This window comes from Podarcis gaigeae (assembly GCF_964106915.1).
Source record: "Podarcis gaigeae genome assembly, chromosome: 13".
Lineage (NCBI taxonomy): Eukaryota > Metazoa > Chordata > Lepidosauria > Squamata > Lacertidae > Podarcis > Podarcis gaigeae.
This window is the reverse complement of record NC_139689.1, coordinates 25,107,121-25,130,041: the sequence shown is the minus strand read 5'-3', so window position 1 is coordinate 25,130,041 and position 22,921 is coordinate 25,107,121. Positions and strand designations below refer to the sequence as shown.

General features: G+C 39.2%; 2 protein-coding genes across 2 annotated transcripts; both read right to left on the bottom strand.

Annotated features, from left to right (window-relative positions):
• Positions 1-11,223: 11,223 nt before the first annotated feature.
• On the bottom strand, positions 11,224-12,165 carry LOC310830797 (olfactory receptor 14A16-like; the record flags this gene model as incomplete). The annotated part of the gene is made up of 1 exon (XM_083710636.1): positions 11,224-12,165. One exon carries the CDS (start codon positions 12,163-12,165, stop codon positions 11,224-11,226), a length of 942 nt encoding a protein of 313 aa, XP_083566762.1.
• A 2,971-nt stretch (positions 12,166-15,136) lies between these two features.
• Positions 15,137-15,880, bottom strand: LOC310830796 (olfactory receptor 14C36-like; the record flags this gene model as incomplete). The annotated part of the gene is made up of 1 exon (XM_083710635.1): positions 15,137-15,880. The coding sequence occupies one exon, from the start codon at positions 15,878-15,880 to the stop codon at positions 15,137-15,139; it is 744 nt and encodes a 247-aa protein (XP_083566761.1).
• Positions 15,881-22,921: the final 7,041 nt, after the last annotated feature.

Sequence of the window (22,921 nt, the reverse complement as noted above, 5' to 3'; positions counted from 1 at the left end):
CACATTGCATTCTGAAAGCTCAGATTTTTCTCTCCACAGACAAGTTGGGGATTGTGCTAAATTACGAAACATCAAATAATCAGTTAATAAAGGAGATTTTCCATCTATTATTTAGCTCACTTTCCAAAGTAAAAAATGCTAAATTCTCCTGAACCACTATACAGTAGTGACTATAATATTAGTAACACCCCAAAACTGAGATCTGCAGATATTGTTAAATATTCAAAGAATGAGTGAAGACAGAGGGAGAGGAGCAATATTATTATATTCCTGTACTCCCATAACTCTTACCAAAGTGTCAACCATTCCTTGCTGTGGCTAGCAAGGGAAAGATGAAAAAATAAAAACTCAGCCAATAAATAACAAACCCTATCTTAGAGTTATCTTACTAAGGTGTGGGGAGTAGGGGAGTAGACAGCTAAGATCACTATCAGGGCCTATGTATAACATGTGATTTCACATCGCATGCATCTATCTATATCTATATCATCCATATCTATATCTTTATCTATCTATATCCAGAAAGGGTGGAGTAAATTTTATTTTCCTTTTTTTAAAATTCTTTTTTCAGATTTTAAAATTTACAAACAATTATCAAACAACAAACATAGAAAGAGAATTCCGAAGAATCTCCTGGGCTTTCCTCCTCCCTTTTGTGGGTCCTTATATTAACCTTTCCTCCCTCATCTTGCCTATTAATCCAAATCTATTAAATCTCCATTATAACCAAAATTCAACATTAAACTATAAGTGGTACTCCAATCGTACTAATAATTTGAATTGTTTACCATGGTTTTTAAGGTAAATTATATATTTTCCCCATTCCTTATTAATAATTTGGTCTTCCTGAATTCTGATTCTTCTGGTCATTTTTGCCATTTCGGCATAGTCCATCAATGTAATCTGCCATTCTTCTCTGGTAGGGTCTTCTTTCCAACTCTGGGCTAGTAACATCCCAGCAGCAGTGGTCACATACTTAAATAGTCTTTTCTGATCCGCTGGAATTTCAGCACCTAGAACTCCTAAAAGAAAAGTTTCGGGTTTTTTAGAAAAAGTTATTTTAAACATTTTTTTCAGTTCATTATATATCATCTTCCAGAATTCTTTTACTACTTTACATGTTACATTACAAGGGTGAAGTAAATGTTCCCCTTGTGGTCTTAGCAGAACTTTGAAAGAGCAGCATTCAGAGGAGCAACAAGCAAGTTCATATTAGGCATAGGAACTTGTGACCATGGGTGTCTGCAATATTTTTCAAGTAGGGAGCAAGTTCTTCTAATTTTTAAATGATGCTCCCGTCCCAAGTACCATTCCATGCTGCCTTCAACTCCCTTCACCTTAATATTTTGCATCTGAGTACTCTAAACATAAATCCCAAACATGGTGCATTACAAGTGATTTAATCCCCCCCCCTATTTTGCTATCATAGTGACTCTTATTTTAATTTTAATTTTTGCCCACCTGAGCCTTCCTGATAGGTTATAGGTCATTAATTTAAAAATCAATAACCACAGTCCAAGACAAATGTGACAAAGGCTGTTGATCTCAGTGGGCTTAAGCATGCTTAAATCTGCTTTGGGTTGCATCCAGACTAAGGGGCCCTCCAGAATGGTCTTTTATTGCAGGCATATTCTGCAACATATTCTTAACACAATAATTCTGCAACATATTCTTAACACAATAATTGTGCATTAGTGATAGAGCTATTATGCTTTAGTTGGTTCTGCAATGCTCCCCCAGTACTACCATATTAGGATTAGTTAGGCTGTCTCTTTATGGTGATATTTCAGTTGCATAGAATAAATGGATATGAAGTGCAATAAATACTAGGTGGGATTATATGGTAGACATGAGGATCTACAACTTATGTTAAAAGATCTAAAACTTATATTAAAAGGAGGCCCATGCTGCAGAAATATGTATAAATGAATAGAATCTAACAGGCTTGGTCATTCATTTATTTAATTCAAATTGTTTTTTACTCTATACCACTAGGTAAGAATATTCAGACTTAGGGTCAATCACATCCAGCCACATGCATTTTATTAATTTGATTTTCTTATAGGTAATAAGATACATTTACATTTATGTAACTAGTTTTTCTCCAGTCATTAGTTTTGGGTTTAGTCAATCAGCTAGCTACAAATCCACCTAACGGTTATGAGAAAGTTGCACTTCAAGTCACCACCTTTGTAGAATGTGGTCAAAGCAAGGAGCTGTGCAAAACTGAACTTTAGAAGGGAAAAGTCGAAACAATATTTTCTGCATTATTTTGGATGCCTAAAGGGCTTTACAAATGTTATTCTTTTCCTTCACAATAAGCCCCATTTTACAGCTGCTACAAATTGGAATCACAGTATGGGCCCTTGACAGTGATGGGTTTGAACCCAAGTCAAAGTCCAACATCCTAACCCTATCCACTTCACTGTATCAGATCCAAAATAGCAGCTTGGGGTGTGTGTCTGCTATTGTTGTTCTTTTTCCCCCAGAAAGTTGGGAGATACCTATGTTTAATGAGTCTCAAGTGGGTTTCTCCCATAGGGCCATGATGCCAGTGCACAAGTTTCCTGATCTCCCAACTTTAATTGGAATTGCTTCTGTAAACTAAATGAGGGTACTAACATACCAGGATGACTGCTAAATAAAATACATAGCACGTTAGGTGCATATAGTCCTACATATTTCACAGGATATATACCATATTTGCTCAGGTTGCTTTCAATTTAATGTCCATTTAGCTTCACCAATTACAAGCCTGAGTGAGCATGTCATGGGAAGATGGCTGAATTATTATTATTGAAGTTAAACAGAGGGAGACTGGTTCTTCCGTAAAAGTTATGTGATCCATCTACATCATTTAGCACAGCAGCTGACCTGACTGATTGACTGAAATTTCTCCAGCATTGACAAAAAGATGGGATCCATTTCAGGGATAAAAAATCAGCTGTCCCATGTCTGGCAAAGCAAGTAACTACAGAAACACATCATTTGCCTTTGACCTGGGACTCACCATAATGAAGGAAAAGTGTAAGTAGAATAGGAAATGCTACCATGGACACACAATATGGCACTGGGGAGAATCCTTTGGAAGGCAAAAGGGGCATTGCAGAATTAAGACTTTAATGAGTGAGGATTATGATATGGTGAGGGGAAAACATGACTGTAATGGGTATGAGTGTTGTGAAAATATGTTAAAAGAAGGAATAAAAATAAGTATGAACTATTAAAGCTAAAGAATAACCACAAAATTATTATGTTCACAAAGTATAAGGTTATCAGGGGCCACGAGCTGTGATTGCTAGGATCTAGCTCCAGCGTCAGAGGCTTTTTTTAAAGCTGGAACGCACCGGAACTCAGTTCTAGTACTTCTCAGGTGGGTGCCATTGCCACTATAGAACAAAGGAGGCATTCATAGTGAATTTCGGCACCTCTTTTTCTAGAAAAAATAGCACTGAGTTTGCCTCTGGATACCAGTTGCTAGGGTTCAAAAGTGGGGAGAAACTCAGGTTCTGTTTGAGAGAACATAGGAGAAAAGGATGGTGGACTGGTGAGCCTTTGGCTTTGGCATGATTAACCAGGGCTAATCTATTGTTCTTATATTATTCAGAGTGCACTATTAATATATTGTACAAATCTGAAAAATAATAATAACCAATGATTGAATAAAAGTGTGCTTTGAATTAGAAAGCATATCATTGCCCTCTGATTACCTGTGCCTGCAACTATCTATTTAAAAATAATAAAACCTTGAGGCATTACTCCATGAAGACTAACTCAATTAAGATCATCTGCATGCGTAATGCATACTTCCAAAAATTAAGAGTTCTTTGAAAATTCTTGGTTACCTATTGTTGGGAGTGTACACATTTACAATGGTATATTTTTCACCCATCAATTTTTCCATCAAAATCAAAAACTGACCTCGTTTATTGCACTGCAATCTGTGACAAGCAGAACAGGGTCATCTACCTTTGGGAGCTGAGCTCAGAAATTCTATTGTAGGTAATGACTGGGGTGCTGATATGTATAAGCAATGATCTGGTGAGAGTTAGAAGGAAGAGGGCTCTGTTAAAAAGGGGGCATTTTCGTTTCATCAAATCAGATAAAAGATCACAATAATGTTTCTGGAGAATGTCGCAACAGACCAACTTGGAAGCCATAATTGGAGTAGATATAGTAAAATAAACCATTTGAAAACAACTGAAAAGCTTCCCATTTCCATCTAGCTCCTGAATGAATATTTCAAGATTTGGAAATGTTTCAGCTGTTCTAGCAGCACATGTGTTTAGCAGTCTGACACCATAGTCAGTCATTGCTACTGTTCTAAAAGCCAATGTGGTGTCATAGTTAGACTGACATAGTGTTGGACTGATCCTTGGATAGCAGGATTAAAATCTCCACTCACCCGTGAAGCTGACTGAGTGACCTTAAGCCACCCACAGTCTCTTAGCCTCACCTGTCTCATGCGGTTGTTGTGTGGATAAGATGGGAACCATGTATGCCACCTGGAGTTCCCTAGAGGAAAGGTGGGATATAACTGCAGTAATAATATAAAATATAATGAGTAAAAGGAAAATCAACTAAACTAGTATATTTTGCTGTGGACTTATCATCATTAAACTCTTTCCCCAAACTGCAACTATTTCTTCATGCTACAAAGGAAAACTGAAATTAGGGAGTTTATAGCATTAGTTATATGCTTAGGAGTATAGGAAGGATGTGAGAAGTTGCCTTATTTTGAGTCAAAGTATCAGGAAGAGTGGAATAAATTTAATGATTATCTAGTTAAATTTGTTAAGTTAAATTAACTGAAAATAGCTTGCAGATACTTAATTGGTTTAGGACTTTATTTATGTTAAGTGATGAATTAATATGTTTAATTCCATAATGTGAAGATTTAAGGATGTTAATGTTTAAGTTAAATTTCATAAGAATTGGGATTTGGAAAACTGTTAAAAGGACATGCAATGAAATTCAACCAAGGGGAAACGAGGAAGTCACTTAACAAAGTTAATAAGTGTAATTTTCAATAAGGCTATGATTTATGTTTGTTTGTCTTGTTTGTTTGTTTGTTTGTTTGTTTATAATATTGTGAAAACTAATAAAAAATATTTGAAAGAAAAAAAATATGTTGAGTCAAACCACTAGTTCATCTAGCTCAGTGTTATATACATTTACTGTCAGTAGTTGTCCAAGATTTTTTTGGTGGGAAGACCTCCCCAGCCCTACATGGTGATGCCAGGGACTGAATCTGGGAGCTTTTCCATGGAAAACAGTTATTCCACTACTGAGCTTTGACTTTTCCTAGAAACCTAGGTCTTTACCTACAGGAGCTCTTTCTAAAATGAACAAATTAGTCACTAAGGAAACATATCACTGATTTTTCTAGAATGATTTTTCTTAATTTATTTTAATTATATACTAAATATTCTACTTTCTTTCAGAAGGAACATATGTTGGTAAGATGACCTTCAGAAACATCTCCAAAACCATTGTCACTGAGGTTGTCCTACTTGGCTTCTCTAATCTCCACCAGTTTCAAAAACCACTCTTCTTCCTCTTCCTTGTCATGTACATACTGACTTTGATTGGGAACACTTTAGTCATCGTCATGATCCATGTGGACCACCGTTTGCATACACCAATGTACTATTTACTCAAGAACCTCTCCTGGTTAGAGATCATCATCACCACAACTGTCACTCCAAAGATGCTCACCCTACTTATCTCAAAGGAAAACACCATATCTTTTGTTGCCTGTGCCTTGCAAGGATATATCTACTTTGTTGCTGGTTCCACTGAAGTCCTCCTTTTGGCTGCTATGTCAGTGGATCGCTATGTGGCGATCTGCAACCCTCTGCGGTATACTGCTATCATGAACTCCCGTGTCTGCGTGCTAATGGTCCTGTCTTGTTGGTTGTGCAGTTTCTTTTCCATCTCTTCCTCCATGGTATTGAAGGCAGGACTGCCTTTCTGTGGCTCCAATGTTATTGACCACTTTTTCTGTGACAGCGGCCCTCTTTTGGAAATGATCTGTGCTGATGTCCGCTTTCTCCAGGCCTTAGATTTGGCAGTTTCCTGCTTCATGCTTCTCAGCTCTGTATCTGTAACAACCATCTCTTATATCTGCATCATTGTCACTGTGATTAGGATACCCTCTGCTAAAGGCAGAAAGAAAGCCTTTAGCACATGCACATCACATATCACTGTGGCATCACTTTATTATGGCAGTTCCATCTTCATCTATATCAAGCCAGCTGGCAGCTCTTCAATGGAATTCAACAAAATAGCCACAGTATTCAACACAGTAGTGACCCCATTGCTAAACCCTATTATTTACAGCTTCAGGAACAAGACCGTGAAGGAAACACTGAGAGATGCATTGAGAAGACTGCAGGCCATTTTGCAAAGTGAGGCCTGTGATTGTTGAAGCATACTTGGAGAGATGGAATCTTGATTCATTTTTCCAAATTGAAAGAAGAAGAAGAAGAAGAAGAAGAAGAAGAAGAAGAAGAAGAAGAAGAAGAAGAAGAAGAAGAAGTTTGGATTTGATATCCCACTTTATCACTACCCTAAGGAGTCTCAAAGTGGCTAACAATCTCCTTTCCCTTCCTCCCCCACAACAAACACTCTATGAGGTGAGTGAGGCTGAGAGATTTCAGAGAAGTGTGACTGGCCCAAGGTCACCCAACAGATGCATGTGGAGGAGCAGGGAATCAAATCTGGTTGACCAGATTACTAGTCCACTGCTCTTAACCACTACACCACACTGGCTCCTACATGGGGAGAAGGAGCCAGAGGTAGAGCTGTTCTGCTTGTCTCCCACTTCCAAACAAAGTATGCAGCAGACAGGAGAGGCCTATAATGGGTATGGGAATGAACAAAGGTTGAGTGGAAATAAAGAGGTCATTAATTAAACTAGTTTTTCTCATTATATTTCAGAAAGCAAAACCTGTTGTGGAGTGACATTGTGTGGGAATCCTGAATTCTTGCCTAATATCACATTGAGGTTCTATATCTAAGCTTTATGCAAGGGGCATATGTAAATCTATCCCTGATAGTCCCTTTACACATAAAAGGAATATGCCTAATTACAAATGTGTGAGGAAAAAGCAAATCTTCCTGTTTTTAGAGGTTTGTAGACCGTTATGTGTTCTGCAAAAGGTCGAGGAATGACCCATCAGGTAAGACATTAAGCAAGTTGCAGTCAAAAACTTCTGCCACCACCACAGAGGAAGAAGAGACATTGGAGGACGATGTGCCTCGTGCCTATCGTTGGGGCCATGCCCTCTGCAGCAGCCCTTGACGACTCTGGGGCAGCTTGTGCCCAAGTTTCCTACCTGCTCACTGTCTGCTTAGTGCCTGTAGTCATGTGCAACTTATAGGGTGCATTCAATAAACTATCTTTATGATTTCTCTGTGTGTGCTGTGCATTCTTGTGGAGTGGGATTGCAATGCTGGATAAGGTGGGTGTTTGGGGTCTGTGCAGTGGGTGCAATGTGGGTGCAACATGGGTGTTCTGGTGTGCTCCCGTGTGCTTGCTTACCTGGCCACGCTGTCCCATGCTGTTGGTGCACATACCTGTGTGATAAGAGCATGTGCTGATGTGTGGCACACACATTGTGCTGATTGCCTGCCCCAATGAACACTGCTAGAGACTCTGTGTGCACTCTGTGCCCAGTTTGTTTGTATTCCTATGCTGGCAATTATGAGCCATTTTCGGTGAGCTATCTCTACAGTTCATACACACCTGATCAGGGGACTTGGAAACTTTCCTTGTGTGTCACAAGTGTACCCCATTCCCTGGTAGGTAATGCCAGGTAAGCTGGTTCTCTGTGTTGTGGTGCTTTCTTTTAGCTCGACTAGGCTAGTGCTGGACATTTACAGGGTGTGAATTTATACAGGCTTAAGTTCCACCAACCTGCTGCATTCAAGAATGCTCAGTACGTCTCATGTGCCACATATGTGACAAATAATAATGTATGGAATGAATAACAAACAACATTCACTGAGATATATCCACTATCACACTGCAAAAAACAAAACAAATTGAAGCAAGGGCTCATCCATACATCGGCTTGTCTCCTGCCTCATAAGTGCAGGTCAGAGTGGATTTCCACTTGTCCCATGCTTTCGAGGTACAGGTCCAAGCAATTTTGCCATGCCATGTTGCTTTCCCCAGAAAACCCTTTCTTTAACAATAGACAAGAACAAAAACAAGAACAAACAGCCATCTGCAGAAGGCACAGTTTCTGTTTGTTCCAATTCAGCTCTAAAGATTGGATTTTCCTGGGAGAATGTGGCAGGGCAAACAGAGGTGTGGCTGAGACCTGAAAGTATGTGCCTGTGTTGATGGAAGGAAGGTGAAATATTCTGAATATTCTGAATAAACAAAATCTTTATTTATTTCTTCTTATGTTTGTATTCTAACTTTCCACCAAATATAAATTAAGTAGATGTCATCAGGGGTGATATGACAGCCATGTTCAAATATATAAAAGGATGTCACATAGAGGAGGAAGAAAGGTTGTTTTCTGCTGCTCCAGAGAATAATAATAATAATAATAATAATAATAATAATAATAATAATAATTTTTTATTTATACCCCGCCCTCCCCAGCCAAGGCCGGGCTCAGAGCGGCTTACAAGCAATAATAAAAACAAGATGAATGGTTACAACTTAAAAACAAAAATAAAATACATTAAAATAATGGAACACTAAAATATTAAAATGTAGCCTCATCGCAGGAGGAGAAGGAAAAGAAAGGCGGGGAAAGAGAGAGAGAGGGAGGGAATCAAATTGGCTCCAAGCCAAAGGCCAGGCGGAACAACTCTGTCTTACAGGCCCTGCGGAAAGAAATCAGATCCTGCAGGGCCCTGGTCTCATGAGGCAGAGCGTTCCACCAGGCCGGAGCCAGAGTTGAAAAGGCCCTGGCTCTGGTTGAAGCCAATCTAACTTCTTTAGGGCCTGGGACCACTAGGGTGTTATTATTTATGGACCTTGAGGCTCTCCGTGGGGCATACCAGGAGAGGCGGTCCCGTAGGTACGAGGGTCCTAGGCCGTGAAGGGCTTTAAAGGTCAAAAGCAGCACCTTAAATCTGACCCTGTACTCCACCGGGAGCCAGTGCAGCTTGAAAAGCACTGGGTGAATATGCTCCCATGGCAGAGACCCCGTGAGGAGCCTCGCTGCAGCATTCTGTACCCGCTGGAGTTTCTGGGACAGCTTCAAGGGCCGCCCCGCATAGAGCGAATTACAGTAGTCAAGCCTGGAGATGACCGTCGCATGGATCACTGTGGCCAGGTCGGGGCGGGAAAGGTAAGGGACCAATTGCTTGATGCGGCGAAGGTGGAAAAATGTCGCCTTGGCTGTTGCTGTAACTTGCGCCTCCATGGAAAGGGAGGCATCAAGGATTACACCCAAACTCTTAACGGAAGGCAATGGCACTAATTGGGCCCCCGCAAGAGAAGGGAGTTGGTCCCTCATCCCCATGCCATCCCGACCTAGCCATAGGACCTCTGTCTTCGAAGGATTTAGTTTCAATCGGCTCCCACGAAACCATCCAGCCACAGCTTCCAAGCATCTGGTCAGTGTGTTCGGGGCCGAGTCAGTGTGGCCATCCATCAGCAGATAGAGCTGAGTGTCATCAGCATATTGGTGACAGCCCAGCCCAAAGCTCCAGATAATCTGGGCAAGGGGGCGCATAAAGATGTTAAAAAGCATCGGGGAGAGAATTGCGCCCTGCGGCACTCCACACACCAAGGAGTGGCGCGACGACATTTCCCTCCCTAGTGCCACCCTCTGTCCCCGACCAGAGATAAAAGAGCACAACCAGTTACGGGCTATGCCCTGTATCCCCACGTCTGCAAGGCGGTGGTCCAGAAGATCATGATCGACCATGTCAAAGGCTGCTGACAAATCTAAAAGGATCAGCAGTCCTGACCCGCCTCAATCCAGTTGTCTACGGAGATCATCCAGAGCCGTCTCCGTCCCAAAACCAGGACGGAAACCAGACTGAAATGGATCTAATGCCGATGTTTCCTCCAGAAACCTACCAAGCTGTTCAGCAACTGCTCTCTCAATTACCTTACCCAGGTATGGAAGATTTGAAACTGGGCGGTAATTGGATAGGTCTAAGGGATCTAATGAAGTTTTTTTTAAGAGTGGACATACCACTGCTTCCTTCAATTCCCCTGGGAATGTCCCCGTGTCAAGGGACAAATTGATAATTTCAACCAGGGGGGTCCGCACAACATCTGGACACTCCCTAATCAGCCAAGACGGGCACAGATCAAGGAGGCAGGTGGTGGGCCTACCAACTTGGAGGGATCTATCCACATCAGTAGGGAGTATCCGATCGAAATGGTCCAACACTGGACCTGAAGTCAGTCGAGGGGCCTCCAGTTCAGCCACTGTATCTAGATTGGCAGGGAGGTCACGGCGGAGCAACAGGACTTTCTCCGCAAAAAAACTCGCGAATGCCTCACAGCTGTGGGTCGAATTTGTGCTTAAATTTGGTTGTCCTCCTAAGGACGTTATTGACCTAATTATTTTAAAAAGTTGTGCCGGGTGAGAGCTAGCGGATGCAATGGAAGCTGCAAAGTAAGATTTCTTAGCAGCTTTCATAGAGAAGCGAACACGGAGCAATGGTTCCAAACTACAAGAAAAAAGATTCCGCCTAAACATTAGGAAGAACTTCCTGACAGTAAGAGCTGTTCAACAGTGGAATTTGCTGCCAAGGAGTGTGGTGGAGTCTCCTTCTTTGGAGGTCTTTAAGCAGAGGCTTGACAACCATATGTCAGGAGTGCTCTGATGGTGTTTCCTGCTTGGCAGGGGGTTGGACTCGATGGCCCTTGTGGTCTCTTCCATCTCTATGATTCTATGATTCTATGATCAATAATGCAAATACAGTAAAATATAATAAAAGATGGCAGAACAGTAATAAAATGCAAAGCAAAATAAAGCCATAAAGCAAGTTAGTTAAAATATTGGTAAGCATCTAATTAAAATGCTTTAAGATGCCAAGAAGGTCATCAGAGATTAAAATAGCTAGGCCTCCCTGGACAAGGAACGCATAAACTATTGTAAACTAAACTATTGTAGAAAGGTAGCAAAGTTTATTGTTACAGAAAACTATTATTACAGGAAAAAGCTATGTAAGGTGAGCTCAGTGCTTTTTTTAAAAAAAAGCTGTATTGCAAGAAGAGATGAAACAAAAACAGGCTTATAGGTGAACGGGAGGCCTCTTTTTATTATTCCTACCAAAAATAAAACCCAGCAATTTCCACAAGGCAGTTCTGACATCTTTGTTCCTCATGCTATAGATTATTGGGTTCATCAGTGGAGGCACCACAGTATATAACACAGCAAGCACTTCATCCAAATGGCATGGAGAATTAGAGGTTGGCATTAAGTAGGTGAAGACAGAAGTGATGAATAATATGGAGACAACTGTGATGTGGGGAATGCAAGTGGAGAAGGCTTTCTGCCTGTTTGCCATGGAGGGCATTCTCAACACTGCAGTAAAGATCTGAACATATGACATGACAATGAACACAAAGCAACCAAGACTTAACACAGCAGTAAATAGAAGAGCCCAAATTTCATTGAAGTATGAATCAGAGCAGGAGATTTTCACCAGGCCTGGGATTTCGCAGAAGAACTGGTGGATGACATTGGAGCAGAAAGGAAGTGAAAAGACAGTACCAGTGTGCAAAGCAGCATTGAACAAACCAAACATCCATGCTCCACCTGCCATTTGAATGCAGCTACTCCATTTCATCATAGATGCATAGTGCAAAGGGTGACAGATGGCTATGTATCGGTCATATGCCATGGCAGTGAGGAGGAAGAAGTCTGATGATGCAAAAAGGATGAAGAGAAACGTTTGAGTAACGCACTGTGAATATGAAATCAATCTTATGTTCATGAGAGAATTTGCCATGGATTTGGGAATGATGACGGAGATTGAGCCAACATCAAGGATTGATAAATTGACAAGAAAAAAATACATTGGGGTGTGCAGATGACTGTTGACAGCAACCAGGGTAATGATCAGAAGATTTCCCACCAGGGCAGTCAGGTACATTGCAAAGAAGATCACAAAGTGTAAAATCTGCAGATCTCGACCCCCAGAAAATCCTAGAAGTACGAAATTTTCAATCATTGTTATGTTGAGAAAGGCATGAATCATATTTTGACTGTTGGAAGAATAGAAACAGTATTGATTAATTCATTTGCACATAGAAGAAGGTGTCTTTATTATAAATTCTGAAATATCTCCCTGTAATTTGCTACTTACCCCACCCCCATTTCCTGGTTGTAGTTCATTTGTTTTTGTTCATTTGTTTGTATTTTGCACCATCAAAAAGGCACTTCCAACAAACAGCACCCTCAGATTCTAGTGATTCCTCCAAACAGCTGTAGCACACTTGTTCCCCAACCCACCTAATGTCATTACTTAACTGTCCTTCATCCTGAAATGTCAGGGGTTTGCCATGGGGAGAAGAAGCCCCACTATGCAACCAGTGTTTCATTCCCAATTCTCTGGGTCAAAACTCTTTAAGGCAAAACTCACAGTCCAGATTTGTGTAATTCTAACTCTGTGTTCTTCTGCTTAGAAAATAGCCTAAATGTGTGTGATACAGCTCCATGCCTGAGGCTAATCAGGTTTGGTCATGAAAGTTATCAGGATGGAAGAGTGTCAAGGAACCATAACCACTCTGAGATCTTTGGGGACAAATCTGGAGCATACAGGTCAGAAATAAAATTATAATGCCTTGGATCCTATGATAACTTCATTTTGCCAGATGAATTTTCCCATCCCTACCTCTCCCTAGCAGCCATCAATTTGTTAGCAGCCTCCTCCCCAAACTTCCAGAGAGGCATTTCAGGGATTGCAGGTGTATACATTGGGGACGATAGAAGGATAGATGCTGCTTCTCTGAACTTCAATTTATTTATCCATCTCAGAAGAAATAGATTGAAAATAAGAGAAGGTGCATGATTAAGCCACTATTCTAGTGGGATAGAGCAGGATTGGGGATACTGAACATACAAATGAGGGGATAATCACCTAGAAAAAGAAAACAACAACAGCAGCAACAACATAATAACAATGTAATACCAATGATATTTTAAAAAATAAAGATGGGGGAAAAGCAAAAAAAAAGTGGAATAGAATTAAGCGGAAGAAATTAAAGGAATATCAGCAAAGGAGATCTGAAGACACAAGATTGAAGGACACAGATAAAATGGGTACTGTATTTTTCTATATATTTCTTTGGCAATTCTGCTTCAAATGATTTATCAGCAAAATGGTTTCTATTTACCTTCATTGGTCTAGGTGTCTCTCCCTTTTTCTGACACCTTTTAATCTTTCACTCAGTAAAGTGTGAACAAATCAGGTGTATATTTTCCATTTTTCCCTCAAATTTGCCATAATTCTTTCACATCCCATGCAATTGCGAGTGATTCCTCTCTTTTTCTTCTCTCAGATCACAGCAACTCATCTTAGGTTGACAGGTGTGTCTTGGAGAAAGTACTTGTTTCAAACAGCAGTAAAAGAGGCAGGCTTATGTGATAGGAGACATATCTACCTGAATCATTTTGTTCTCTAAAGATTTACTCCCCGTTTCCCTGAATAGCTCAGCATTAATGGCACAGAGTGGCTACAATGCTGACTTTTCTGACTACAACAGCCTACTTTGCAATCTAAGGCTATGTTGCATTGCATTTTCCAGTTGTCAATATCCAGTGAGACCCAGAGAGCTCCTCTTTTGAATTTCCAAACATCCCCACATGGAATAGGGAGGCAATGTTTAAGTCATCCACCCAAGGGAACAAATGTAATAGCTGAATTGTAGCAGAGGCTGAGGCAATGCCAGCTCTTTAGCATCATTCTAAGGATTGGAAGATTTCCTTCATCATTAGATAAATTGTTGTACACCCACAAATAATCAAAGATACTAGGGAACACCAAGAAAAATTCTGATAACCATTTAGTTTAAGGTTAGCAGGTGTCCTCATTTCACGGGAACAGTCCCCGGATTTACAAATCAGTCCCCTGACAAAATCCTATCATTCCTACTGAAGTTGAAAAGTGTCCCCAGATTCATTGAAAAAAATCTGGTAACCTTAATTTAGTTGCAATACACACACACATGCATTAGAGTAATTTGGGGTAATAGCATCAGAAATATCCTTCCCCTCAAGAGAATATAAGAGCAAAAGAAGATTTTATGTGGATGCAACCAAAAGTCTGTTTAGGCCAACATCCTATTTTCCAAAGCAGACAACCAGATGTTTTTGGAAAACCATAAGCAGAACCCATTCATGCAACTGGTACTTGAATGTATCTGAACTTGCAAGTTGTGATGGACATCATTACTAGTAGCTATTGAGAGATCATTTCTTCTCTGAATTGCCTAATCATTTATAAATGTGTGTTAAATTCACCACATCTCATGGCAACAAAATTATGTTTAGATATAGTAGCAAGGAGGGTTACATCATGAAACACAGCCCTCTATGAATGAAAGGTCTATATTCCAGAGAAGTGCAGCAGCAGATATGCTGGGTAGAAACGCTGGATAGAGCAAGCTTGCTTCAGAAGGCTGAAAAGTGGGGTGCCTAGCAAGCAATAAATAGGCTATTACATGAGAAGATAAGGAATAAGAAGGGACATCTTCTGCATCCAGAAAGACTAAAAGGGGGTGGGAGTAAGCCCTGTTATAATCAGTTGGCCTGCTCTGAGGTAAATGAGGTTATGATTGCAGCCATAGTCATGTGTAGAGTAGTTACCGTATTTTTCCGTGTATTGGACGATGCTTTTTTGACACAAAAATCATGTAAAAAAACTGGGGTTGTCTACATATAGAGGTAGCTAAAACATGTATAAGTTATAATGCTTTCCAGGACACGAAATACAGAAAGAAGGATCTCTCTCAGGTTTCTGTTTGCAAAATGGCAATATAATTTATTACTGCAGAAAACTGTTGTGACAGAGATAAGCTTCTATAGTAATAATAATATTGTATTATTATTATTATTATTATTAATCTGCATTACAAGATAAGATGAAAGAGGAACAGGATTAAAGGCAAATGGGAGGCATCTTTTTAGTTTTCTTACCAAAATTAAAACAGCAACTTCCACAAGGCAGTTTTGACATCTTTGTTCCTCATGCTGTAGATTATTGGGTTCATCAGTGGAGGCACCACAGTATATAACACAGCAAGCACTTCATCCAGATGGTATGGAGAATTAGAGGTTGGCATTAAGCAGGTGAAGACAGAAGTGAATAATAATATGCAGACAACTGTGATGTGGGGAATGCAAGTGGAGAAGGCTTTCTGCCCGTTTGCCATGGAGGGCATTCTAAACACTGCAGTAAAGATCTGAACATAGGACATGACAATGAACACAAAGCAACCAAGACAAATTGCTGTACTGAAAAGAGGGGCCCATATTTCATTGAGGTATGAATCAGAGCAGGAGATCTTAAGTAGGCGTGGTGTCTCACAGAAGAACTGGTGGATGACATTGGAGCAGAAGGGCATTGAAAAAACAGTACCAGTGTGCAAAGCAGCATTGAGCAAACCACACATTAATGTTCCACCTGCCATCTGGATGCAACTACTCCATTTCATCACGGATGCATAGTGCAAAGGGTGACAGATGGCCACATATTGGTCATAGGCCATGACAGTGAGGAGGAGGAGGTCTGATGACACAAAAAACACGAAGAAAAACACTTGTGCGACACATTGTGAATATGAAATCAGCCTTAGGTTCATGATGGAATTAGCCAGAGATTTGGGAATGATGGTAGAGGTTGATCCAAGGTCCAGAATTGACAAGTTGAGAAGAAAGAAATACATTGGTGTGTGCCGGTGCCTGTTGACAGCTATCAGGATAATGATCAGAATATTTCCCATCAGGATAGCCAGGTACATTGCTAAGGAGATCAAAGATTGCAAAATTTGCCATTCTCGGTCCCCCAAAAATCCCAGAAGTTGAAAATTTTCAATGACAGTTATGTTGGGCACAGCCTCCATCATATTTTGACTATTGGAGAGCAGAAAAAAATTATCAATTCATTGCACATTCTTTGCACATTCTTGATTTTTTCCATCAATTTCAGAATTCTATAAACTTTCATGTAGGATTTCTTTCTATTACTTTTTTGTTAAATATATGATACCACAATTTTAGCTTTCCCATTGAATTGTTTTCCTTCCTTGGCTTGGACCTATACACACGTTACAGCAGCAAAAACAAAACAAACAAAAACATTCCACTTAACCACACCCTCAAATTCTAGTGATCTCCACCACCTGCTGCACTCGCCTTATGCCAGGCTTTCTCAACCTCGGCCCTCCAGATGTTTTGAGACTACAATTCCCATCATCCCTGACCACTGGTCCTGTTAGCTAGGGGTCATGGGAGTTGTAGGCCAAAAACATCTTCAGGGCCAAGGTTGAGGAAGCCTGCCTTATGCCAATGAAGAAAAACGCACCTAGCATTCTCCTATGTCTCATTCTCTTTGTTATTTGAACCCAATTTAATTTCTTTTGACATTATATTTTGGATTCCCTTTGAAGACAGCCCTCGTCCGTATAACAATTCTGTTCTGTGTTAATGTCGTAGTTGTTTATTTATACTATCTTCCATTTTATGCTCTTCTCTCTGTGATGGAAAACTATGGGGTGGGGGAGTGAATAAAACTATAATGTTGTCAGGAAAGAAGTGGAAATAACAGAGCATACATCATTAAGCCACAGTTTTTGTGGGATAGAGAATACTGGGAAAGCAGATTGTATACCTGAAGGAATAATAAGTTAGAAAAAGAAAGTAATAACTAATAGATAATAACAATAGTAATATTTTAACAGGGGGGAGAATGAATGAATGGAATTAAGTTGAGTGATTTAAATGGTGTCAATGAAGGAGAAATGGGGGGTTGAAGAAAAAATCTCCAAAAAAAATCTGTGACCACATTGTTTATAATCAATTTGGCTTTTTGTTCTGTATAAATTGCCCTTATTCCATTAAAGAATTCTTTACCAACCTCCATATATTCCAGGTTTCTCAACATAAAATCCCATGCTATATTGTCGAAAGCCTTCTCCACATCCACAAACATCATTATGGCTTGTTTCTCATTCCTGGCAGACAGATATTCCACAATATTGATTATATTTCTTATATTATCTTTCATCTGCCTGCCTGGAAGAAAACCCGCCTGATCCTTATGGATGATTTCTAATAGTGTATTTTTCAACCTTTTCGCAAGGATTCCTGCAAATGTTTTATAATCTGTGTTTAGCAGTGAGATCGGCCTGTAATTTTTAACTTGAGTTAGGTCTGAATCCTGTTTTGGGATAAATGTAATATATGCTTCTTTCCATGTTTCCGGAATTTCTCTTTCTCTTAAAATATTGTTCATCACTTCCTTCAATGGCATCATCAAAATAGATTTCATTTCTTTATAGTAACTTGCGGTGAATCCATCTGGCCCTGAGGCCTTTCCCCTTTTAAAATCTTTTATTGCTTTTTTTATCTCTTCTATTTATATTGGGGTATTCTATTGTTCTTTTTTATCTGTTGGGATCTTCTGCACCTTTTTCTCCTTCAAAAATCTCTCTATTTTCCTCAAATTGTTTCTTTCTCTATTTTTGTATAATCTTCTGTAATAGTCCAAGAATCCCTTTCTGATTTCCTTCAGATTGGTTATTTCTTCTCCTTCCACTATAATCTTGTTTATTGTATTCTGTTCCTTTCTTTTTTTGATTTGCCATGCAAGCCATTTTCCTGATTTATTCGCAAACTCGAAGTTTCTTTGTCTCAGTTTTTTTTTTAATATTCCATTCCACTTCTCTATTTATTATAATTGCAAACTGAGTTTGTAAGACTTTGATATTTTCTTTTATTTTCCGACTGTTTGGTTTCTTGATTAATTTTTGTTCATTGTCCATTATCTGCTTCAAAATTTCTTTTTTACTTTTTTCCCTGTTTTGATTCTTGATTGAATTCTGCTGAATGAAGAATCCTCTCATCACTGCCTTGCTTGCATCCCAGACCACTTTTATCTTTATACCCTTGTTACAGTTGTCAACAAAGTATTCTGTTAGCCTCTTTTGTGCTTTTTCAACAATTTTCTGGTCGTCTAAGAGATAATCTTTCATTCTCCATCTGAAAATTCTTTCCTCAGAACCTTTTAATTCAAATTTTATTGGACTATGATCGGAAATCACTTTCGGTTGGATTTCTATTTGTTGGCTTCTTGGAGTCAATTCACTCGAGATCCAAATCTGATCAATCCTTGACATTGACTGGTTCGGTTCGGAATGATAAGTGAACTGTTTGTCCAATGGGTGTCTAAGTCATCAAATATCTATCAAATTACAGTTTTTTATCATTGAGAAAAAAGATTTGGGTAGTTTCCCTTCTTTACTTGTTCCCTCTCTGAGTCTATCCATTTCCAATGAAACCACACCATTCATATCACCCATTATTATACTTTTCTGATCCATATATTCAAATAGTTTTTCTTACAACGTTTTGTAGAACTCAGTCTTATTGCCATTTGGTGCATAGATCCCGACTATAATCAAATTTTCTCCTTGCCATTTGATTCGAACCGCAATTATCCTTCCTTCTTCATCTTGAAAGATTTGTTGAGCTTCAATTTTGTTTTTTATATATATTACCACTCCTCTTTTTTTCTCCTTGTCTGAAGATATAAATTCATTTCCTAATCTTTTGTTAATCAGTATTTTTTTGTGTCTTCTTGCCACGTGTGTCTCTTGTAGACAAATGATGTCTAGATTTTTCTTTTTTAAAAATTGTTCAATTTTGTTCCTCTTTTTTTCTCATTCATCCCATTAATGTTCCAATTCCAAATTTTTAACGCCATGATGTCCTGATTTTAAATAAATTTTATTTATATTTCTATAATTTAGCTGTTTTTTCTTCTTCCTCCTCTTCTTCCTCATCTATTTTCTTTCCATTCTCTCCCTCTTCTTCCTCTGATCCTGATCCTCCTAGTACTCCTCTGTCTGCTCCTTTGGTTTCATCCCTTTCTGATCTTAATTCCTTGTATTTTCTCAAAAATTTCCCAGTTTCCTCTGGACTTGTCAATCTGTGCCTCTTGCTTCTATACATGAATGAGATTCCTTCCGGGAACTCCCATCTAAATTCAATGTTATTTTTCTTCAGCATTTGTACCAATGATTTATAAGGGTCTCTTCGTTTGAGTAATCTGATTGGTATATCTTTAAAGATGATTATGAAGTTCCCGTCTATACTCAATCTCTTTTCTCTATTCTTTTGTAGAATCATATTTCTCATTTCTCTATCTTTAAATGTGATCAAGCAGTCTCCTGTAAATCTTTTTGCTTTAGTTGTTCTTACTCGCATTCTAAATGCATTTTGCACTGTTTTTGCCATTTCTTCTGTTAGTAGTTCCATCCATTGCGCTAATTCTGCTATCAATTCTCTTTAATATTTTCTCCTTGTGTCTCTGGCACAGCTCTAAGCCTCAAATTCACCTCTCTCTGTCGCAGTTCATTCATGGCTATTACACCCTTCATTTCTTCTTGCGCTTTACTCAATTCCATCATCTCTACTTTAACCTTTTCCTCCTCCCGTTTGACGTCTTTCATTTCCAATCTTGTCTTCTTCAGTCCCTCTTCTACAGATTGCATTCTCCTAAACACCTTTTTTATTTGCCCTTTCAATTCATTAATAGTTTCATCAATTTTTTTATCCATTTTTCCAATCTTGTTGTCCACCTGCTCTAATTTTGACTCTAAATTCTTTTCACTCTGTTTAATTTCAGCAAACATTCTTAGAATATCTGCCTTAAAGTCTGTTTCTTGTTTGGACCCTTTCCTTTCTGTTGGAGTCCCCCCATCAGTCCCTCTCTTTGGTGGATTCGACATTTTACTCTAATTAACCCAAGAAATACAAAAGAAACCTTTTACCGATCCCTCAGAATTTATCAATTTTACAATTACTCAATTTTCTAATTTGTAACCTTTCAATATTAACAGTCATTAAATTGCATATGTCACCAAATATCAATGCAGGGTCAACACAATGTCGTCTTCTTGCCTCCACTCAGGCTAATCCTCTTTATGATTTATTTCTCTGATGAAATCCGTCCAAAAAAAGAAGACAAAATTTTTAAATCCTTGTTATCAAATTAATATCCAATTTTATATCCACTTTTATTTCCAGCTTTTTATCTCCAAATTCGCGAGGAGTATATATAATAAAAAATATAGAAATCATGAAAATAATCCAAATTCCACTTTCACGTGTAGCAGAAGACACTGCAGTTATAAATCCGTAACATCTTTAGTGTCAAATTTATGTCCAATTTTATATCCATCTTTCAATATCCATCAATGAAGAAGTAAAGAACAAATCACAAAGGAAAGAAAAACAAGTTGTAGCATCTCAATCCAACCACTAGAGGTCCTAAAACCGTGTTAGTGTGGTGTTGTTACGGGGGGGGGGGAGAAGTTATGAAGATATCTCAGTTAATTGAAGTCTCTTACATGTATGTCAAAGATTCCAAAAGACAAAAAATAAAAATAGTTTAAAGCAACCAGTCAGACTGTGCCAAAATGTTCTCGTTCTTTAATACGTCCTCTGTCTGTTTTACTATGCTTAAACGTTCTCAATGGCGTCGAAGCTTTCTCTTCCATTTCACTATCCTTTGTTCTTTATAAGTGAAAGTGGAGAAGTACTTGCTTCTTCTATTTACCCCCTCCGATACACCAAGGACTTCAATTTTAAACAAAAAGTTACTCTTCTGTTTCCTCTTTTACTTTAGTATTTTTTTTAGTATAATGTATCTTCATAAAAAGTTACTTTTTAGAAGAATTAATAGGGGAGAAGAAACAATAGCTGCTGGGGCAACTCACTTTCCTTTTTCCGGCTCTGCGAGCAGTGCTGCATCTAAGCTGATTTCAGCTGTCAGCTGAACTCCACAAAGTTTCTCCTTTCTCTCCGGGACCTCCTTGTTGTTTCGAACTTCAAATTTGTGATTAGTCTAGAGCTGGATTTCTTTAATTTGAGAGCGTAGCGCTTCCTCTGCAACCTTGGAGCTTCGCTATTCGGAGATAGATAATGGCTTCCCTCGACCCGCTGATCCGCTCCACCGTTCTCTTCGCTTCTGGTACCGCCAGGAACCTGACCTTCTGGACACCCACCAGAGGTATTTTAGGGGGCCACTGCACCCTGTGGCACCCTATTTCTCCGAAATAGCTCAGGATTTCCCTCACGGTAAAATCCCTGCTTGCGACCAGATCGCGCTCCACCGGAAGTCCAACTCCCACTTTCCCTGAATAGCACAGCACTAATGGTCCAACGCCAGTGTCAATTAAATGTTCTGTTCCCGGTAATGATTCTTAAGAGTTCTCACTGCATCAGCCTCTGCAACCATTTCACTATTGCATTCATTCTCTTGGGTCAATGACTTAAACATTACCTTCCTGTTGCATATGAGAATGATTAGAAACAGAAGAGGAAGGTCTCTCTGGGTCTCATTGAGTATACAGCAGAAGAAAGTTAGACAATTGGGATACCTGTTTGCAGTTCAGAGGGCAGTCAATTGTAGACTGAAAAGCGAATTTCCCTTCAACATTAGGGAAGCAAATATACAGCCATGAAACATCAAACATTGTAGGCAGGATCCAGCAAGGAACTCATACCCTTATAGCTGCAATGTGCACACACTCATGGCAGTTATTCAGGAGTGCAATGAAGGCTCCAACACCATTTTCTACTGTGGCCATCATCAATTTCTCTCCCCCCCCCCTTTCCCCCCAGTGTTTTCTGCTTTATTAAATTTAGTTGATAACATAACATATATGTAGTATTTCAGAAGTTACAAATAGAAGTCAGTTCATTCCTATACAATACAAATCACCATACCTTCTTGCTTGACTACATAAGACTGTTCGTCACCTCCCAATGTATTTACAAATTCTACTTATTCAGTTATACAAATAATTATTACTTTGTTCTATTTATGTAATCCTATTATTTCTTACACCTTTTACAACCATTTGCTTTTTTGTTGTTGTTGATAAACACAGAAACCATTCAAATGCTACCATAGATGCCACACCGCTGTCGTATTTCTTTAAATATTTCTTGAACATGTCCCATTTTTGAATAAAGCTTTGATTTGTATTGCCTCTCAGCCTGTTAGTCATATGTGACATTATGGCAAATTCTAGTAATTTATTCTGCCAATCAATTTTTGTAGCCATCATCAATTTCACCATGGCTTTCCTAGTTGACTTCATCATCTTCAGTACACTGATGTTTTTCAGTGTCTGGGTCTCCATTATACCAGTGTACCTAGGTGCCAAGGAAACATATTACCTGTTGTGGATGTTTGCCATCTTTGCTTCTTGTACTGGGCTATTCTCAAAGGCTTTAAAGTTCCTTCAGTCCATTCCTAAATGTATCTTAAAGAGTTCTGGGTAGTGCAGTGAAGCTGTAGGTGGTGTGTTGAAGGAGTCGTGCTCTCCTAACATTCCAGTGAAGGAGAATCTCATAATTTCAGGTATTTCTGCTCTTGTCAACCTCATCATCTCCTCACCTTTCCTCCTCTCCTTCCTGGTAAACAGCAGGAACTCAGTTGCTGGGAGGTCAGCTGAGAGCTATGTCCCACCACACTTTCCACAAATGGTGTAGTGGGTATACAGTTCACTGGTGACAGCTAGATGTCAGACAGAGCTATCTAGCATAGGAATGTGGATATAATATTGGGTTCAGGAACATTGAATGTGGTACATTCTATTCTGGGATACAAATTTCAGATCAACGGCATAATTGTAGAACAAATGTTACTTTACAAAGGTCCTCTCCCAAGACTGGTGGTTTATTAAGTGTGTATT